General features: G+C 42.5%; 1 protein-coding gene across 1 annotated transcript; it reads left to right on the forward strand.

Moving 5' to 3' along the window:
• Window positions 1–1,650: 1,650 nt before the first annotated feature.
• Window positions 1,651–13,844, forward strand: LOC144259133 (cell cycle control protein 50C-like). The gene is made up of 7 exons (XM_077807308.1): window positions 1,651–1,854; window positions 3,732–3,842; window positions 5,422–5,523; window positions 7,285–7,375; window positions 9,565–9,705; window positions 10,697–10,906; window positions 13,657–13,844. The coding sequence occupies exons 1-7, from the start codon at window positions 1,651–1,653 to the stop codon at window positions 13,842–13,844; spliced, it is 1,047 nt and encodes a 348-aa protein (XP_077663434.1).
• The last annotated feature ends 2,540 nt before the right edge of the window (window positions 13,845–16,384 follow it).

The raw sequence follows: 16,384 nt of genomic DNA on the forward strand, positions 1-16,384 counted from the left end.
CATCAAAGTTAGTGCCTGTTAGTGGGTACTGTGTTGCTGTAGGGACCATCTTTCAAATAGACACAAAACTGAAGCCCTGACCACTTGTGGTGAGTAAAAATCCTATAGCCCTTTTCATTAGGTTTATCTGGTTTCCACATTATCAGCAAATAAAGAATTTGCTACTAGAATTTTAGTTAATTTTGATTACTGTGATGTCAGAATACACTTTGCTGTCCCTTGGCTGTGTCGGCTCTATAGAGCAAATAGAGTAAAACGTGCTCATTGGACTAGTTAGCAAAATATGGATATCTGTAGTAGGAAACACTCAAGTTGATTGAAAAATGAAACAAAGTTTTGAGTAAACATTTCTGGGTGCTTTTGGCTAAAATTCAAAACTGCCTGTATCTGGATGAGATTTAATCGGAATTTATTTAATCAATCATTAGTGTGATCTGTAAACAAATCCCATTTATAATGCACGTCAGCCAGTGAGTATGAGGGAATATAACTTGGGATACAGTCTGTACTATTTAGCTCTTGTTCTCACTGCTCAATCTCTCCCGTGACCTGCAGCTTCTGTGTTGGTTATGTTGTTGACTAGATTGTGATCAGGTCTAAGGAGAGGTGATATGAAGAGGGTAGGATGATCTTTCCTTTGGGGATCTTGTGCTCTCAGTGCAAAAGGGGGAGGGGTGCACAGTACCAAAGCTAGCACTGGGGAACTCAAAAGGGGCCATACCAACTCTCCAAATGCTGTGTCCTTACAAAGGGCGTTGCAGTTCCTCCCTTGGTAAGTTCTCCCCCAGGGCCTCACACTGGTAGGAGCCCTTCACATTGTCATCCAACACAGCATTCTCTTGTAAAAGCCTTTTTTGCTTTTGATAACACTGCTCTGTTTAGGGTGACTATGGAAATAAAGGGAAGAGAGGGAGTAAGGGATCAAACTGTGTACAGACCTTTCAGGTAGCAGGTAGTGGCCCTGCAAGTGATCAATAGCTCAGAACTTAGTGAAACCTAATAAACTCTTTACAGTAGAACCTCCGAGTTACAAACTGACCAGTCAATCAAATACCTCATTTGGAACCGGAAGTACGCAATCAGGCAACAGCAGAGAGCTAAAAAAGAAAACACAGTACAGTACTGTGTTAAACGTAAACTAATAAAAAATAAAGTGAAAGCAGCATTTTTCTTCAGCACAGTAAAATTTCAAAGCTGTATTAAATCAATGTTCCACTGTAAACTTTTGAAAGAACCATAAGGTTTTGTTCAGAGTTACAACGTTTCAGAGTAACGAACAATCTCCATTCCCGGGGTATTCGTCACTCTGAGGTTCTACTGAACTAAGTGGTGCAGCAGAAAAAGACTCTTGATGACTTTCCCAGAGAGTCCGGACTGTCTAGGATGCAGTCCCTATGACTCTGACTAAAGTACACCTGTGGCTGATAGCACCAGCTGATTAAGGTGATTGAGGTCACCAACGGACAGGATGAGCCTGAGCAGAGGAAGAAAGGTCTAGTTAATGAGTAATTCCAGGAAGTAACAAAGGTTTATAGAAACAACACAGCCTCCAACATCAGAGAGAGTATTTAAGTTGAGACCAAGTCTTAACACCGACACCCTTACCCTTCCCACCCCCAAAACCACACACCCTTCTCCAACAGCAACAGCATGGAAAATAAGAACAGCCAAGGAGCACAGGAGCGTCCCTCCAGATGTCCAGATAACAGTGCATTTAAACAACAGAAACTGCCAGCCTGGAAGCCCAAGCTCACCGCTCCGACTGTCCTCTCCAGCTTGTTTATCATTGGACTCTTCTGCCTTCTCATGGGAATCTGCCTAATATTATCTGCAAGAAGTGTCAAAGAAATCCAGGTTTGTTTTGGGTGGTTTTCTTGGTGAGTGTTGTTAGAGAGCGGCTCATGTTTGGGAGAAAATAACTGTGTGTGTGCTTCAGACCAAAGGGGGGTAGTAACTCTATCATGGATGTACTCCTTTTACCCCAGGATGTCAAACGAACCCACAATACCCCATGTGAAAGTGGTCACCATTAAAAAGTCAGCATTTGCTAATCTACCAGATGGTAATATCCGGGACACTGTCATTTGTTCCTGTGCTTAGGGAAGGAAATAAACTGTGGTGACTTTGGTATTGTTAGGCACTAGAAAAATGTTAATAAATATTTGACAAGCCAGAATCCTAAAACACAAGAGATTCCTCATTTGTTAATGATGGCTGCTGCAGGTCGAGCAGGTTGAATATTAAGGCCAATTTCAAAATCAAAGTATTAAATTCAATCCACTGACTTGTTACCTCCTATTATTTTGTTCTTTATGAATGTTTAGACAGCTAGTATTTGTGTAAATGATCATGAATCTAGACAGTTTCACAATTCTAGCAAAAATTACTAGGCTGATAAATTGTTTTTGAAGTGCATTATCTGTTTTTCTCTAGTTTTGAAAATTTGTCATCCAGTTGGGAAGCAGTACAATACTATGTATACCAATCACACACCCTGGATAATGAACAGACCAGCAAAAAAAAAAAAAAATTGCTTGGTTTGTGACTGACTTGTGAACAGAAAAGAGGAATAAATCTGCAACTCATAGTATTCACAATGAATAATTCAACGTGTTTTAGCTGTAATTAGGTAATTTGACATCAGTTTTACAGGGGGCGGGGTACATTAAAACACAGAATGATTTACACGAGGTCTCACGGCGAGTCAGTTGGCCAGCAAACGAGGCTCCCAGTTCTCTCTTCAAACCGCTAAACCACATTGCCATCTGTATATACAGCACCCACTAGAATTGACAAGGACAGCTAGATTATTTCTTTGTTTGGCCTGTGGGGTGAAAAAACCAAACAAAATAGTACATGGTGATTTGCATGGGCCGGTCACCTTACAGGAAAAAAAATGTGGCTTGTTTTTCCATTAGGATGGTCTCAGAGCCCAAACTTTGCCTCTTATATTTTATAGTCTGAGCATACACTGTAATGGATAAAAATATAAAAGTAAAAACTAATTATCGGCCCTTATTATAAATGTTTACTAAAAGTTATAGTAGGATGGTATTATTTTTCAGTTATTAAATGCACTTGTTTTGGATGAAAGGTGCTAAATAAATGCAAAATATTAAATAGAGAGAGAAAATAATGCTATTTCCAACATAGTGTTTGCCCCAGTTACTGTGGACCTGACTCTCACCCCTGCTCCACTCTCTTTGTGCTGCTCAGGTGGCACAAAAAGAGCAGAAACTGTTTTCATCCCCCACACTCCAACTGGGGATTCCCTGGTTTGTTGTTTGTTTGTTTGCCGAGGGTGCCCGGTGCGTGCAGCGCCAGCATAACTGGCTCCTCTAGCAAACCCCCTGCAACTCAGGATTAGAGGGTAGGAATCCACAGCACTCCAGGTATTGTCATCTGGCAGACAGCCCCTGGGGACTGTTACCAGCTGAGTGAATTCAGGTGAGCTCTCAGGGCAATCTAAACTCCTCCCATGCTGGCAGAGAGCCAGCTGGAGAATCAGGGTGCCCCGTTCAATGGGAGCTGCGGGGGGTCGGTGCCTGGAGGCAAGGGCAGCGCTCGGAGCCCTCTGCTCCCCCTCCTAGAGGGGGCCACAGGGACATGGTGCCGGCCACCGGGGTGGCAATCCCATGGGCTGGATCCAAAGCCCCGATGGGCCGGATCTGGCCCGCGGGCCGTAGTTTGCCCACCCCAATATAATCTTTGCTTGTTTATTTCTTTGACAGATTAACTATTCGGACATATGTTTGAATTGTTCAAAACTGCGTGAAAACTCCTCTAACTGGGATAAAGAATGCAACTGTTCTGTGCACGTCACACTGCAGGAAAATATGCTGGTAGGTGAAGGTGTGAAACCACCCGCAGACCCCAGCTCCTGTATTTCGGGATGTGTAAGAAGTATAAATTTTGTCCTGTAAAGGACACTAAGCCAGGGCTTTATGTCAGTACCTTTCACAAACCTAACAAACTTTTTTGTCTACATGGTGCCACAGACCAGTCAGTGGGGTCATGAACTGCAGAGTGCTCTAGCGGTCCCAGGAACACCCTGCAGTACTGCACACCTTCCAAAAAAGTAATAATATGTCACCACTGATATGTACATCACGATTACACCCAAAAGATGTGCCTTTACCGTGCTTGTTACTCATTTTGGCAAATCCCATAAATTAAGCAAGATCAGGCTACATAATACTTAGATTGGAGACCTCCCAGGTGAAAACAGGTGCTGCAAGAAGTGCTGTTGAGTCAAGAGGTGACTTCTTTCTTCTGAATCAGTAGTGAGTCAATGCCCCAGTAGGGACCCAGGGCCACACCCTGGTGTTAGTTGGTACTGTGCAGCAGGGGTAGGACCTTCTTTCAGATGAGACAGAAAACTGAAGCCGCGGCCACTTTTGGTAAGTAAAACTCCTGTAGCTCTTCCCACAACTTCAGAGTTTTTCAGAGTGAAAGGGGCTATAAATGCATTAGACATGAAAATCCTTCAGCCGTAAGAATGTGTCAAGGTTTGAAAACATTTAAAATGGAAAGTAAAAATGTCAGTTTCCCATATTGCATGTACAAACTGGTACTTCTGCTGCTTGTATTAGATCTGGTCTGTAGATTCAAGACTCAACATTTTCAAAAGGGCTAAAGGCTTGTCTACACTGCACTAAAGACAGGCCTATGGGGGTGTGAACTGCAGAATGCTCTAATATGTTGCTCTCTACCTGGCCCATATAGATCGTGGTGGTGCAAACTAAAAGGTATCGAGTGTGCATTTACATAATCCTGTGGACTACATCCGTGCAAGGTGTGCAGTACTGCAGGGTGTTCCTGGGACTGCTAGAGCACTCTGCAGTTCACGCCCCCACTGACTGGTCTGTGGCACCATGTAGACAAGCCCCAAGTCTCTTTTCAAAAGGGATTTAGGAGCCAAAAGTGCCTAAGTGCCTATTTCTCTTTTGAAAATAGGACATAGGGTCCTAAGTCAGGTAAGCATTTTTGACAATTATACCCTCAATCTACAGCACTCTCAGTGCAGCACCTTTCACAAGTGCTAAATTACTTTACATCTGTTTTTTTTAAATGCTGATAGTTGAATTTAATAATCTTAACATGTTTAGAAAACTGGGGGTCCAATCTTGCAACCTTTCCAAATAAAAAAACTGTGACCTCAATGGAACTACTCATGTAGTTCAGCGATGCCAAAGCAATGGGTGGGGAGAATGATGGTATTCTGTCCATGCTCCACCCACAAGCCCAAGGAAAGTGAATGTTTCTGCTAAAATAGTCAGCTGAAATGTAAACAACAAATCCATCAGGCTGCCCCCCTTCCCCCTCTCTCTCCCCCTCCGGGATTTTTTCCCAACAGTTTGTAAAAATGGCCTATTTTGTTTATGCTCTCCTCATCCTATATTATTCTCCTTTGAATTCTAGGGTGATGTTTTTATCTACTATCGTCTACAAAACTTTTATCAGAACCACCGTCGGTATGTCCTCTCCAGAAGTGACTCACAATTGCTGGGTGAAGATGTAAACGTAGGTGTATTCCTTTTTGTTACATCATTAATATTTTCATCGGGTGAGGAAGCTCTTAGTGTGTGGTTCTCTGGTTAAAAAGTCGTTTCTGGTACTACACCTGCCTCTGAGTCCTTCTGCGAGTTTTTGTGGTTTTACAACCACATTTACCTTTTTTATTTTAATTTTTTTAATGTTTCTCCTCTGTTGCTCTGTATCCTTAGATCACCGGAGTTTCTCCTGGGTCTCTTGTTGCAACAGAGCCCCTCTATTTCTCCTCCAGGGTAGGCTGTGATTATAAACCAGATGGGCCCAAAAGTGCATAAAAAAAGCCAGAGCTCAATATCTTTATTCCTCAGTTTCTTTAAATTTGGAGCACTAGACCTGGCCATCTTATTTGTGGGGAATAGAAAATGTGGTCAGCTGCAAGGGGTAAGCTCCCTTTCTCAACTTTTTAGTGAGTGTCGTCTCCTTCAGGTTAGAAGGCACTGTAAACTTTTCTACTAGCATTTCCCACTTATAACCATTCACAGGGATGTTGCAAAGCTTCGGTATTAAGTACAGAAGCAACGGTCACACATTGTAACTCTGATAAAACAATTTGGTTGTCGTAGAAGCTGTAGCATGTGTGTGCAAACAGGGAAGGAGACTGACTTTAATGCCTGGAAAAGGAGTTTTCATCAGAATGTGCTTTGAGGTCTACAGATCACAAGTGCCGAGAATTATCAGCAATATCATTAGTGGTTGGATTTTATTGGAGGTTTGCTAGCCGTTTTAGACCCAATCTACACGAGTTGGGGACACAGCTACAAGACAGTTGTCCTGGGGAATGGATGGCACCTAGCCATTTTTTTACGCATGTCTTCAATCCATGGTAAAGGCTTAAATAAGTCCAACATTTTAGCAGAGTTTGGGGATGCAGGTAAATGTCCTGTCTACACTGAAAAATGGAACTATGTTGTACCTGGGTCGGGGAATACATCATTGTGAGCTGGTTGTAATTGTTATTTGTAATTCTAGTCTAGATGGGCCCTAAGGTCCTCTCTGTGATGCAGCCTTTATGTTAAAAAGTGACTAAAAGAGCACTCACCCTTCGAATGCCAGGCCCCTTTAAGAGGTCTCAAATGGAGTACCAACAAACTGCGGCAACCAAAACAATTTGTTTGAACATATCAGCCTGCAATTACAGCAGTGTTAAGGCACACAGTTACAACATCACTGTAGCCCAGCTGTGATTATACCATGGACTCCCAGTACCGTGCAGATGGAACAAAACCTTTTTATAATCCTGTTAACAGACCTAAGCTGGTCTTTCAGTGTTGCCACCACTCTCTTATATGTAAAATATGAATATAACAGAAAGAAAGAGACTAGAGAAAACAAATCTCGATAGTTTTCAGTATGTTTAGTTTCCACATAAACAGTTTCCCCTGAATAGTTAGTTGGTTTTCCCTTTGTGGGGATCTGTCACACAGCAACAGTCTGTGCTGGGAAGTATGCTCCCAGCAGCTGTGTAGACATACCCCCTCAGTCCACTAGACCACGGCAGATACGCCTCACCCCAGTCTCGTTCTGTTTGGGGCCCATTTCTAATGTGACTGGAAAGCACTGGCAACTCCTAGCACTCTTAGATATTTGGTGGTTTTCTTTTTTGGGTTGTTGGGTTTTTTTGGTGGGGGGGGGGGTTGTTTTTTTTAAAGGGGGAAATAAGAGTAAAAGATTGACCAAAAAAATGTTGATGAGGAAAAGACATTTCTAATTGTCCATTGACCTTGAGTTCAGATTCAGAACAGCAACTGTGCGCCTTTCACAACCTATCCAAACGGAACTCCAATGGCTCCATGCGGTGCCATCGCCAACAGCATGTTCAATGGTAAGTACCTTCCACGCCGGATTTATTTGCCTGCGCAGATGTAACCAATTTAAATATCTCTGTGCCCCTGAGACCTCACAGAGCCCCATCTAAGTGCTGATTCTTGCATGTTCTCTGCATGTCTGATCCCGGCACCTCTGTCTGGCTCTCTCGTACATGGATGTTAAACTGTTCGACGGTGTGGCCAAAGTGGATGTGGCACCCGACATGCTGCACTGCAGTGACTCCACTTACATTACTAAACTCAGTGAGACTCCATGTGAGTGCAGGAGTCCACCCACATGATCCAGCTGCAGGATTGGGGAACTGAGTATCCTAGAAAAAGAGGGAGACAGTAAATTTATCGCCTGATCCTAGCCTGACAACAGGCTATTGAGTGAGCCTGGAAAACTCAGCTTCCGCTTTCCTAGGGTGACCGGTTTAAAAGCATGGCACATTCTTGAAATGGAGAATCTGATCTTGGCTTGGTCTACACAAACAGTTGCACTGTCTTAACTAAAGTTGTGTTTCTAAACTGATGCAAACCCCTCTATGGACGTACTTACATTGGTTTAATAATCCTGGCTTATAGTGATTTAACTTGTCAGTCAATTTACATGTGCAAGCTAAACTGCTATAACCAGTTTTAAGTCAGCATAAGGCCAGGTCTGCACATCAATGGCTTTTGTACAAGCACAACTACATTGATTACAGAATCTAATCTTTTTTTAACCAATATAGTTATACTGATACGGCAACTTTAGTATGGATGCAGCTGTACTAATATAGCTTCTCCGCTTCTCACAGCTTCAGTGTGTAGCTCTCGCTCTCATGAAGCCTCGCTCTCATGAAGACAAATCAAAATGTTTCTTCAAGACATGGACTCCTTGGGTTATATCTTTACTGCAAAAGAAAAAGTGCATTTATACAGCAAGATAACTTCCTCCCTGTAAAATCCTGGTAGAGACAAGGCACGAGTAGTTTTTACCTCGATGTTACTAGCTGAGGTCAACACTAAACTCCCCACCTGGAGTTTTCCTCAATAAATACAATGAGGTAAAAAACTGCCTGTCCCTTGTCTCCACCAGGATTTTACAGGGAGAAAGCTATCCTGACATTGTTCTCAGAAGCTACCAAGTTATCTTTGACAAGCTAATTAATAAAGAACTACAGTTTTCAGGTTTTAAAAAAATAAACCAGTTTAAGGTTGTAGCTACTTGTCACATTATCTTTCCATATTTTCTCAACATAGACAAAGATGCACATTCTGTTTCATGAAAATGAAGGGGTGGTGCATGACTCTAGTACACTTTCCCTTAGTTTCTTTTTGGATGTTGGAAAAGATGATTCAAGGAAATTGCTGGTAACAAGCTACAAAGGCTCGTCACTCTATAGCAGCTTCAATTAAGGAGTCTTCTTCATATATCTTTGACATTTGATTTTTGCATATTATAGAACCTGCTTCAGAAACGCAAGTGGAGACTTCAAACCCCAGCAAGTAGGATCACGTTCACTTCAGTTACACTACCTAATAAAATCCACGGCAGGGGTAAATAGGAGAGTAAGCCTGCTCATAGATTGTAACTATCATTCCTTCGCTAGCTCCTCAAAAAACAAACAAACAAAAAGCTTCAGGTGACACAATCCCAAGAATTTGATCACAGAGGAATCAAGGAATGTAAATGAAATACAGCTGTAGATATTCTGTCATGGTGACGCAAGGAGAATTTTCAGTAGGGATACGCAAAAGGAACAGGAGTATTTGTGGCACCTTAGAGACTAACCAATTTATTTGATCATAAGCTTTCGTGAGCTACAGCGCACTTCATCGGATGTTACGCTCAAATAAATTGGTTAGTCTCTAAGGTGCCACAAGTCCTCCTTTTCTTTTTGCGAATACAGACTAACACGGCTGCTACTCTGAAACCTGTCATTAAGTAGGGAAACGGTCAGCTTTTAAAACTTCCAAGGGTGCTCTTACTCAGGAAATTTGAATGGTCCTTTACTTGTGAGGCACGCAGAATGTGTACATGATGAAGTAATGATAAAACCCTCTCTCGGTCTTTTCTTTCTGTTTGTTCACAAGACTCTCTCCTCTCTCTCTCTCTTTCTCTCTGTTTAAGGTTTCAGTTGGTCATGTTGACTACTGGAGTGACCATTGGAAGTTGCAGACCTGTTAATAACATGTATTACTTTGGATCTCCCTGCAGATTCTATTCAACTTTCTTACTATCTTAACTCATACACTGCTATCCAAGTCCCATTGTTGAAGACTGGAAATAGTTGGTGGTCAGATAAAAATGTGAAATTTCGGAATCCAACATCATACAATCTCTCTTCTGCATTTGCAGGTAAGAATGATTCCACTGCCCTGCCTTATTATAAAAGTCTTCCTTCTGTTTGTGGAAGTCTCCTGAGACATGCACAATTTCTGGGAGACGGGTCTATGTGTTCTTCCCGATGGCAGGTAACTTGTCCAGAGGAAGCACTGTGAGAGCAACTTCACGAGATCTTCTCCAACTTTTCAATGGGGAACTATGCCACATTTAGAGAGGAGACTGGGATGCGATGAAGAGAAAAAGATGTTCTAGAATGTCAGGAGAGTGAAGCCCCACTACTTTCCGCACCATCCTCACCCACTAAAGGTCTTGGGCAAAAGGAGTTAACCAAGTGGAATCACCTATTTGTTCCATCTTTAAATGTATATTCATTAGCACTGTTTTGTTATTACTATTAGTTTGTATTGCAGTAGAATATAGTAGCCCCAGTCATGGACCCAGGACTCCATGGTGGTAGGTCCTGTACAAACACAGAACAACAAAACAGTCCCTGTCCCTTAAGAAGAAACCATCTAAGTAGTTTCAATATTCTTCTTCTTCTAAATATTGTAGAAAATTTTTCAAATTAATGACAAATAAGATGCATATGTTTACTGCTCTTTTAGTGCATTTTGTAGGCATACAGAAAGGAATCAATGCACAAAAATGAAAAATAAAGGTGAACAATTAAATGCAGAGGGAAAGTTTTCTTATGATTAGAGTGGGATACTGTTCCTGTACACTTTGCCTCTCCTGCACTGGTTTCCCCATCTATAAAATAGGGCTAATACTATTTACCTACCCCACAGGGGTGTTGTGAGGTTCAGTTTGTTAATGTCTGAGACGTGATCTGAGATCTTTGGATGGAAAGTGTGATTGGCTCTATGTCTTGTGAATATTGGACAGAACCTTTGTCTGATCTGTATTCTCGGTTGAACATCAGAAACCCAGAAGGATTAAATAATTGAACTACCTGTCTTAGCAGCATTCTAAACATTGATAGCTCATCCCTGTTCCTCCCCAGGAACAACAAGGCCTCCTTACTGGCAGAAACCAGCTTATTTACTGGATGAGGAGGATGAAAGGAACAACGGTTATCTAAACGACGACTTAATCATCTGGATGCGTGTGTCAGCCTTTCCCACGTTCAGAAACCTTTACCGTCGCGTCAGCCATACCAACCAGTTTGCTGATGGTCTCCCAGCAGGGAATTACACCTTCCACATTGCCTACAGTATCCTTTCATCATATCCAAGGTACTCCTTAATTTTTAGGCAGGTAAAAAAAGAGATGCCTGGTGTGGTGGCTTGGCAGTAATACAACAAAAAACCTGAGGGAGATCTAGTTTGGGGGGAATCCCTGGATTTCCTGCAGCCTGTGTTGGTGGAGTTGAGACATGTCTCTTAAAGGCCCTATATCAGGCCGTGTGACACTAGATCTAACTTCTAAGGCAACTGCTTGCCTGACCTTTGGCTGGAGGCAAAGCCTGGCAGTGCCAGCTTTGGTACAGATGCTGGGGAATTAAAAGGGCTTAGACTTTATCCACACAGCATAACCTGAGGGGTGAATTTATACTTATATAGTTATACTGTTCTCACCACCTGTGTGGACACACTTAGGGTATGTCGACACTGCAGTCAAGGCTGTGAATGGTAGCTTGTGTAGACATCTCTGCATTAGAGGTACTAGAGCTAGCTCACTAAAAACAGAAGCGAGGATGCTGTGGCACAGACTTCAGCATGGGCTACATTAGTGAGTACGTATCCTGGGAGTCAGGCAGGCTTGTGGAGTCCATGCTGAAGACTGTGCCACGGCATCTTCACTTTTGTTTTTAGTGAGCTAGCTAGAGTACAGCTAGCACGAGGACGTTTACACGAGCTGCCGTTAACATCCCCGGCTGCAATGGAGATGTCCCTTATTGTACTACAAGGTGGCTGTTTTCTAGCTCGGCTTGTATCAGCGGCTCTCCGTCTCTCCAGACTACTTTACCCCTTTCGGGAGTCTTGCGTACCCCCAAGTTTCACCTCACTTAAAAACTACTTGCTTACAAAATGAGACATAAACATACAAAAAATGTCAGAGTACGCTATTATGGCAAAATTGCTTCCTTTTTCATATTTACCATGTAATTATAAAATAAATCAATTGGAATATAAATATTTCACTTACATTTCAGTGTCTAGTATGTAGAGCAGCATAAACAAGTCATTGTCTGTATAAAGAAAAGGAGTACTTGTGGCACCTTAGAGACTAACGAATTTATTTGAGCATGAGCTTTCGTGAGCTACAGCTCACTTCATCAGATGCATACCGTGGAAACTGCAGCAGACTCTATATATACACAGAGAATATGAAACAATACCTCCTCCCACCCCACTGTCCTGCTGGTAATAGCTTATCTAAAAGCCATTTCCAGCACAAATCCAGGTTTTCTCACCCTCCACCCCCCCACACAAATTCACTCTCCTGCTGGTGATAGCCCATCCAAAGTGACAACTCTTTACACAATGTGCATGATAATGAAGTTAGGCCATTTCCTGCACAAATCCAGGTTCTCTCACTCCCTCACCCCCCTCCAAAAACCCACCCCCATACACACACAAACTCACTCTCCTGCTGGTAATAGCTCATCCAAACTGGCCACTCTCCAAGTTTAAATCCAAGTTAAACCAGAACATCAGGGGGGCGGGGGTAGGAAAAAACAAGAGGAAATAGGCTTGGATTTAAACTTGGATTTAAACTTGGAGAGTGGCCAGTTTGGATGAGCTATTACCAGCAGGAGAGTGAGTTTGTGTGTGTATGGGGGTGGGTTTTTGGAGGGGGGTGAGGGAGTGAGAGAACCTGGATTTGTGCAGGAAATGGCCTAACTTCATTATCATGCACATTGTGTAAAGAGTTGTCACTTTGGATGGGCTATCACCAGCAGGAGAGTGAATTTGTGTGGGGGGGTGGAGGGTGAGAAAACCTGGATTTGTGCTGGAAATGGCTTTTAGATAAGCTATTACCAGCAGGACAGTGGGGTGGGAGGAGGTATTGTTTCATATTCTCTGTGTATATATAGAGTCTGCTGCAGTTTCCACGGTATGCATCTGATGAAGTGAGCTGTAGCTCACGAAAGCTCATGCTCAAATAAATTCGTTAGTCTCTAAGGTGCCACAAGTACTCCTTTTCTTTCTGCGAATACAGACTAACACGGCTGTTACTCTGAAAATTGTCTGTATAAAATTTTAGTTTGTACTGACTTTTCTAGTGCTATTTATGGAGCCTGTTGGAAGACTAGGAAAATATCTAGATGAGTTGATGTACCCCCTGAAAGACCTCTGTGTACCCCCAGGGGTACGCATACCTCTGGTTGAGAACTACTGGCTTATGTTGCTTGGGAAGGGGTTTAAGTTAAACTGAATAAAAATGTCCACACATGGGGTTACACCTGAATAACTATTTTGGCATAGTTGGTAAAACTCTCCCATGTAGACAACGCCTTAGATGAATAAACGTGACTTAGAATTGAGAGGTGGGGATGCAACAAGAATGTTATGTGGAGTGTCCTCATGTCAGAGACTGGAGTGTCAAGGAAAATGCTAAAAGGTTCTTCATTACAATAGCACCCAAAAAGCTCATTTCCCAGTAATTTTTGCAGGCTGCCTTTAAATATTATGATGCAGCTCCAGTGCAGTACATAGCGATATGAGGATGAATTTGACATCATATTATTAAAGAATCCGGTGTATTTCAATAATCTTGCTAAGACTGTAGATGCACACGATGTGTGTGAGTTTCTTACCCACACCCAGCCATTTTGGGGGTTGTGGACCCACTGGTAACAAGAGGCAAGGGCATACAGAATAGTTAAAAGCACCATAAAAGACTTTTACAACAAATGCAAAAATCCCCACCTTGTGTATTTTGAAGAGTATTTTTTGCACACTCCTCACTGTACATTTTATCCTGATTGTTAATGAAACTTTAACGTCGCCTCATCAGATTTCCCTGTTACCAAATTAAAAGGGAAAAAGCAGGTGGTTCTCTCAACCGTCACGTGGTGTGGAGGGAGTAACCTCTTCCTGGGAATTGCCTACACGGTTTCTGGCGCGGTGACAGTGCTGGCAGGTTTTATCATAACTGCGATTCACTTAAAACTCCGAAAAAAGAAAACATACTTTCAGAGATAACCCAAATTACATAGCTTTCTGAACAAACATAAAGGTGCACCTTTGAGCAAGGGATGGGGGGAGCATGGACCTTTCACAATGTCCTCCTAGCGGTGGAGACATTTCAGTCATGGTATGGATTTGGTAAATACAAAAGAGTTACGAGCAGGGTGATGATTTCTCATAACCCAAAACATACACAATCTGATCAGCTTGGCTTGGTTTGTGGTCTTATTAGCATATGAATTACATAGAAGTAAATTTTCCCCTAGTGACTACCCATCAAGGTCTGACATGAGCATCAGTAAGAGAAATCTTAGTAATTTTAGAAGTACAAACTCCAGAAATAGTATTGAGCACAAATACTGGGCCAAACCCCAAGGTCCTTACTCAGTTTTTACTAAGTCCTTACTCAGGCAGAACTCCCATTTACTTCACTGGGAGCTTTCCATGATTAACAACTGATGCCCTGATCCAACAAAGCACTTAGGCATCGGTTATTCTCACTGAAATCAGTGGGACTATTTATGTGCTTGAAGTTACATGCAAGCTTAAGGGACAAATTTTAAAGATATGTAGGTGCTTAACTCACATTGATTTCAGTGGGAGTTAGGTGCCTTTAAAAATCTGGTCCTAAGAGCTTTGCTGCATCGGTGCCTGAGTAAGGACCTTGAGATTTGGCCCCCGGGAGCATACCCTGGCTATGAGGGTTGGTAGAGTCATCTCACTGAAGTGAATGGGGTTGGGAGAGCGTCTCCCCTCAGCGTAGTTAATCCAACTCCATGAGAGGCGGTAGCTATGTCGACATAGTGCTGTCTACACCACGGGTTAGGTCGCTATAACTGCGTCACTCAGGGGTGTGGATTTTTCACACTCCTGAGTGACATAGTTATACCAGCGTAAGTTATTAGTGCAGACCTGGTTCTTTCCCCGCCACCCAGAGTGCAGTTCCACAGACAGACTTTTGAGCTGAAGAAGGATGTCGTTTATTTGCTGCTTCAGTGAGAGATCAGTCCACTGAAACGGCACAATATAGGGTTAAATGCAAGCGTTTCTCCACATTCATTCAGGTGCTCGCCTTAAATACAGTGTTGCAAAGTTATTCATTGTATATTGCATAAACGCTTTTTCTGCCTAGCACTAAGATTAGTTTGCTGACCCAGTTGTTTACCTGATCAGGTTGCTGGCTTTTACCTGGCTATTCTCTTTCCTTGCCAGACAAGTTGGCATCTTTTCATATGTCTCAACACTTAAAATATACATTCTACATATTACATCCTACATATCCCCTCCTTTTCTTGTTTTACGTGCACCCACTACGCCATGTTTCTGTCCTCTGTTATGTACTTGTCCGTTTCTTCCAGTTCAGGGTGTCTCCAGAAAAACACCCCCTGCTTGGTGCATATTAATATTCCTGCAAATCTGGGGGCTTTGTGGTACAAGATGCCATCTGTGTACTACCATTCTTGTCCAATACTTCCATACAGAATGTCCATTATTTCAGTAGCACTACCAACTGTCCTGCTCCTCTGTCCTGCCTGAATAAGTCCATGGGGACAGTCCTTTGATCCAGGTGACCATCGGTTCGATGATTATTCCTAGCCCTGTCCTTACATTGTTCACTGTTAGTTGTCACGGCATGCCTACGTAAGTAATGCTAGATATGGGTTCTGCACTCAATTAACTTTTATGTGGTGGGCCCCCTACCAGCCATTGGGGAAAACATGACTTGGGCCATAAGATGTCAATCAGCAGGGCTAGGCTGCTATTGGTGGCCTCTTTACACACAACCCAATTCCATGCCTTACATATCTCAAGAATGCCGGCACATCCCCTTGCATGGCATGAGATATTGTTGCCAATTAATGTGCCGTACATGGGCCTGGGGATGTTAGGCCCAGAACACACATGGTCTTGCTGAACATTTTGCGTCGATATAAACACAACCACCCTATGAAGCAAAAACACAGAGATTATAATTAACCCTTGCATAAGGCACATGATTGTCACTGGCTGCAGGATCAGGTGTTGTATTTCAGTCTCCATGTTAGAATGCATTAAGTCATCCCACCAGTTATTGGCTCCTGCTGTTGTAAGGTCTTTTCCCAATTTTGTGATAGTGTTCACATCCTCACCCATACTTAACCTGAGGATATGTGACGTCTTGCTTGTTTCTTAAGCAGTGCCCCATACAACCTCTGCGGACTTCAGCAAGGCTCTCCAATGCATTGATAGCGGAATCTCTAATTTTATATTATGAAACAAATCTCCCCCAACCAGGTTATATTTTGAGTGATAATGTGGGGCACAATTTGCCAATTTTCATTTCCCAATTTTATACTCTTTAATGACACTTTGCTGTATTGTGTGCCTTCTGAGACCTTTACACAATTTCTGTGCCTTTCCAAGGTGACACTTGACACATTATTAGTATTGACAGGTTTCAGAGTAGCAGCCGTGTTAGTCTGTATCCGCAAAAAGAAAAGGAGAACTTGTGGCACCTTAGAGACTAACAAATTTATTAGAGACAGACCTTTCCATTCCCTAAGTATGTAATATGG

The sequence above is a fragment of the Eretmochelys imbricata genome, chromosome 1, assembly GCF_965152235.1.
Source record: "Eretmochelys imbricata isolate rEreImb1 chromosome 1, rEreImb1.hap1, whole genome shotgun sequence".
NCBI lineage: Eukaryota > Metazoa > Chordata > Testudines > Cheloniidae > Eretmochelys > Eretmochelys imbricata.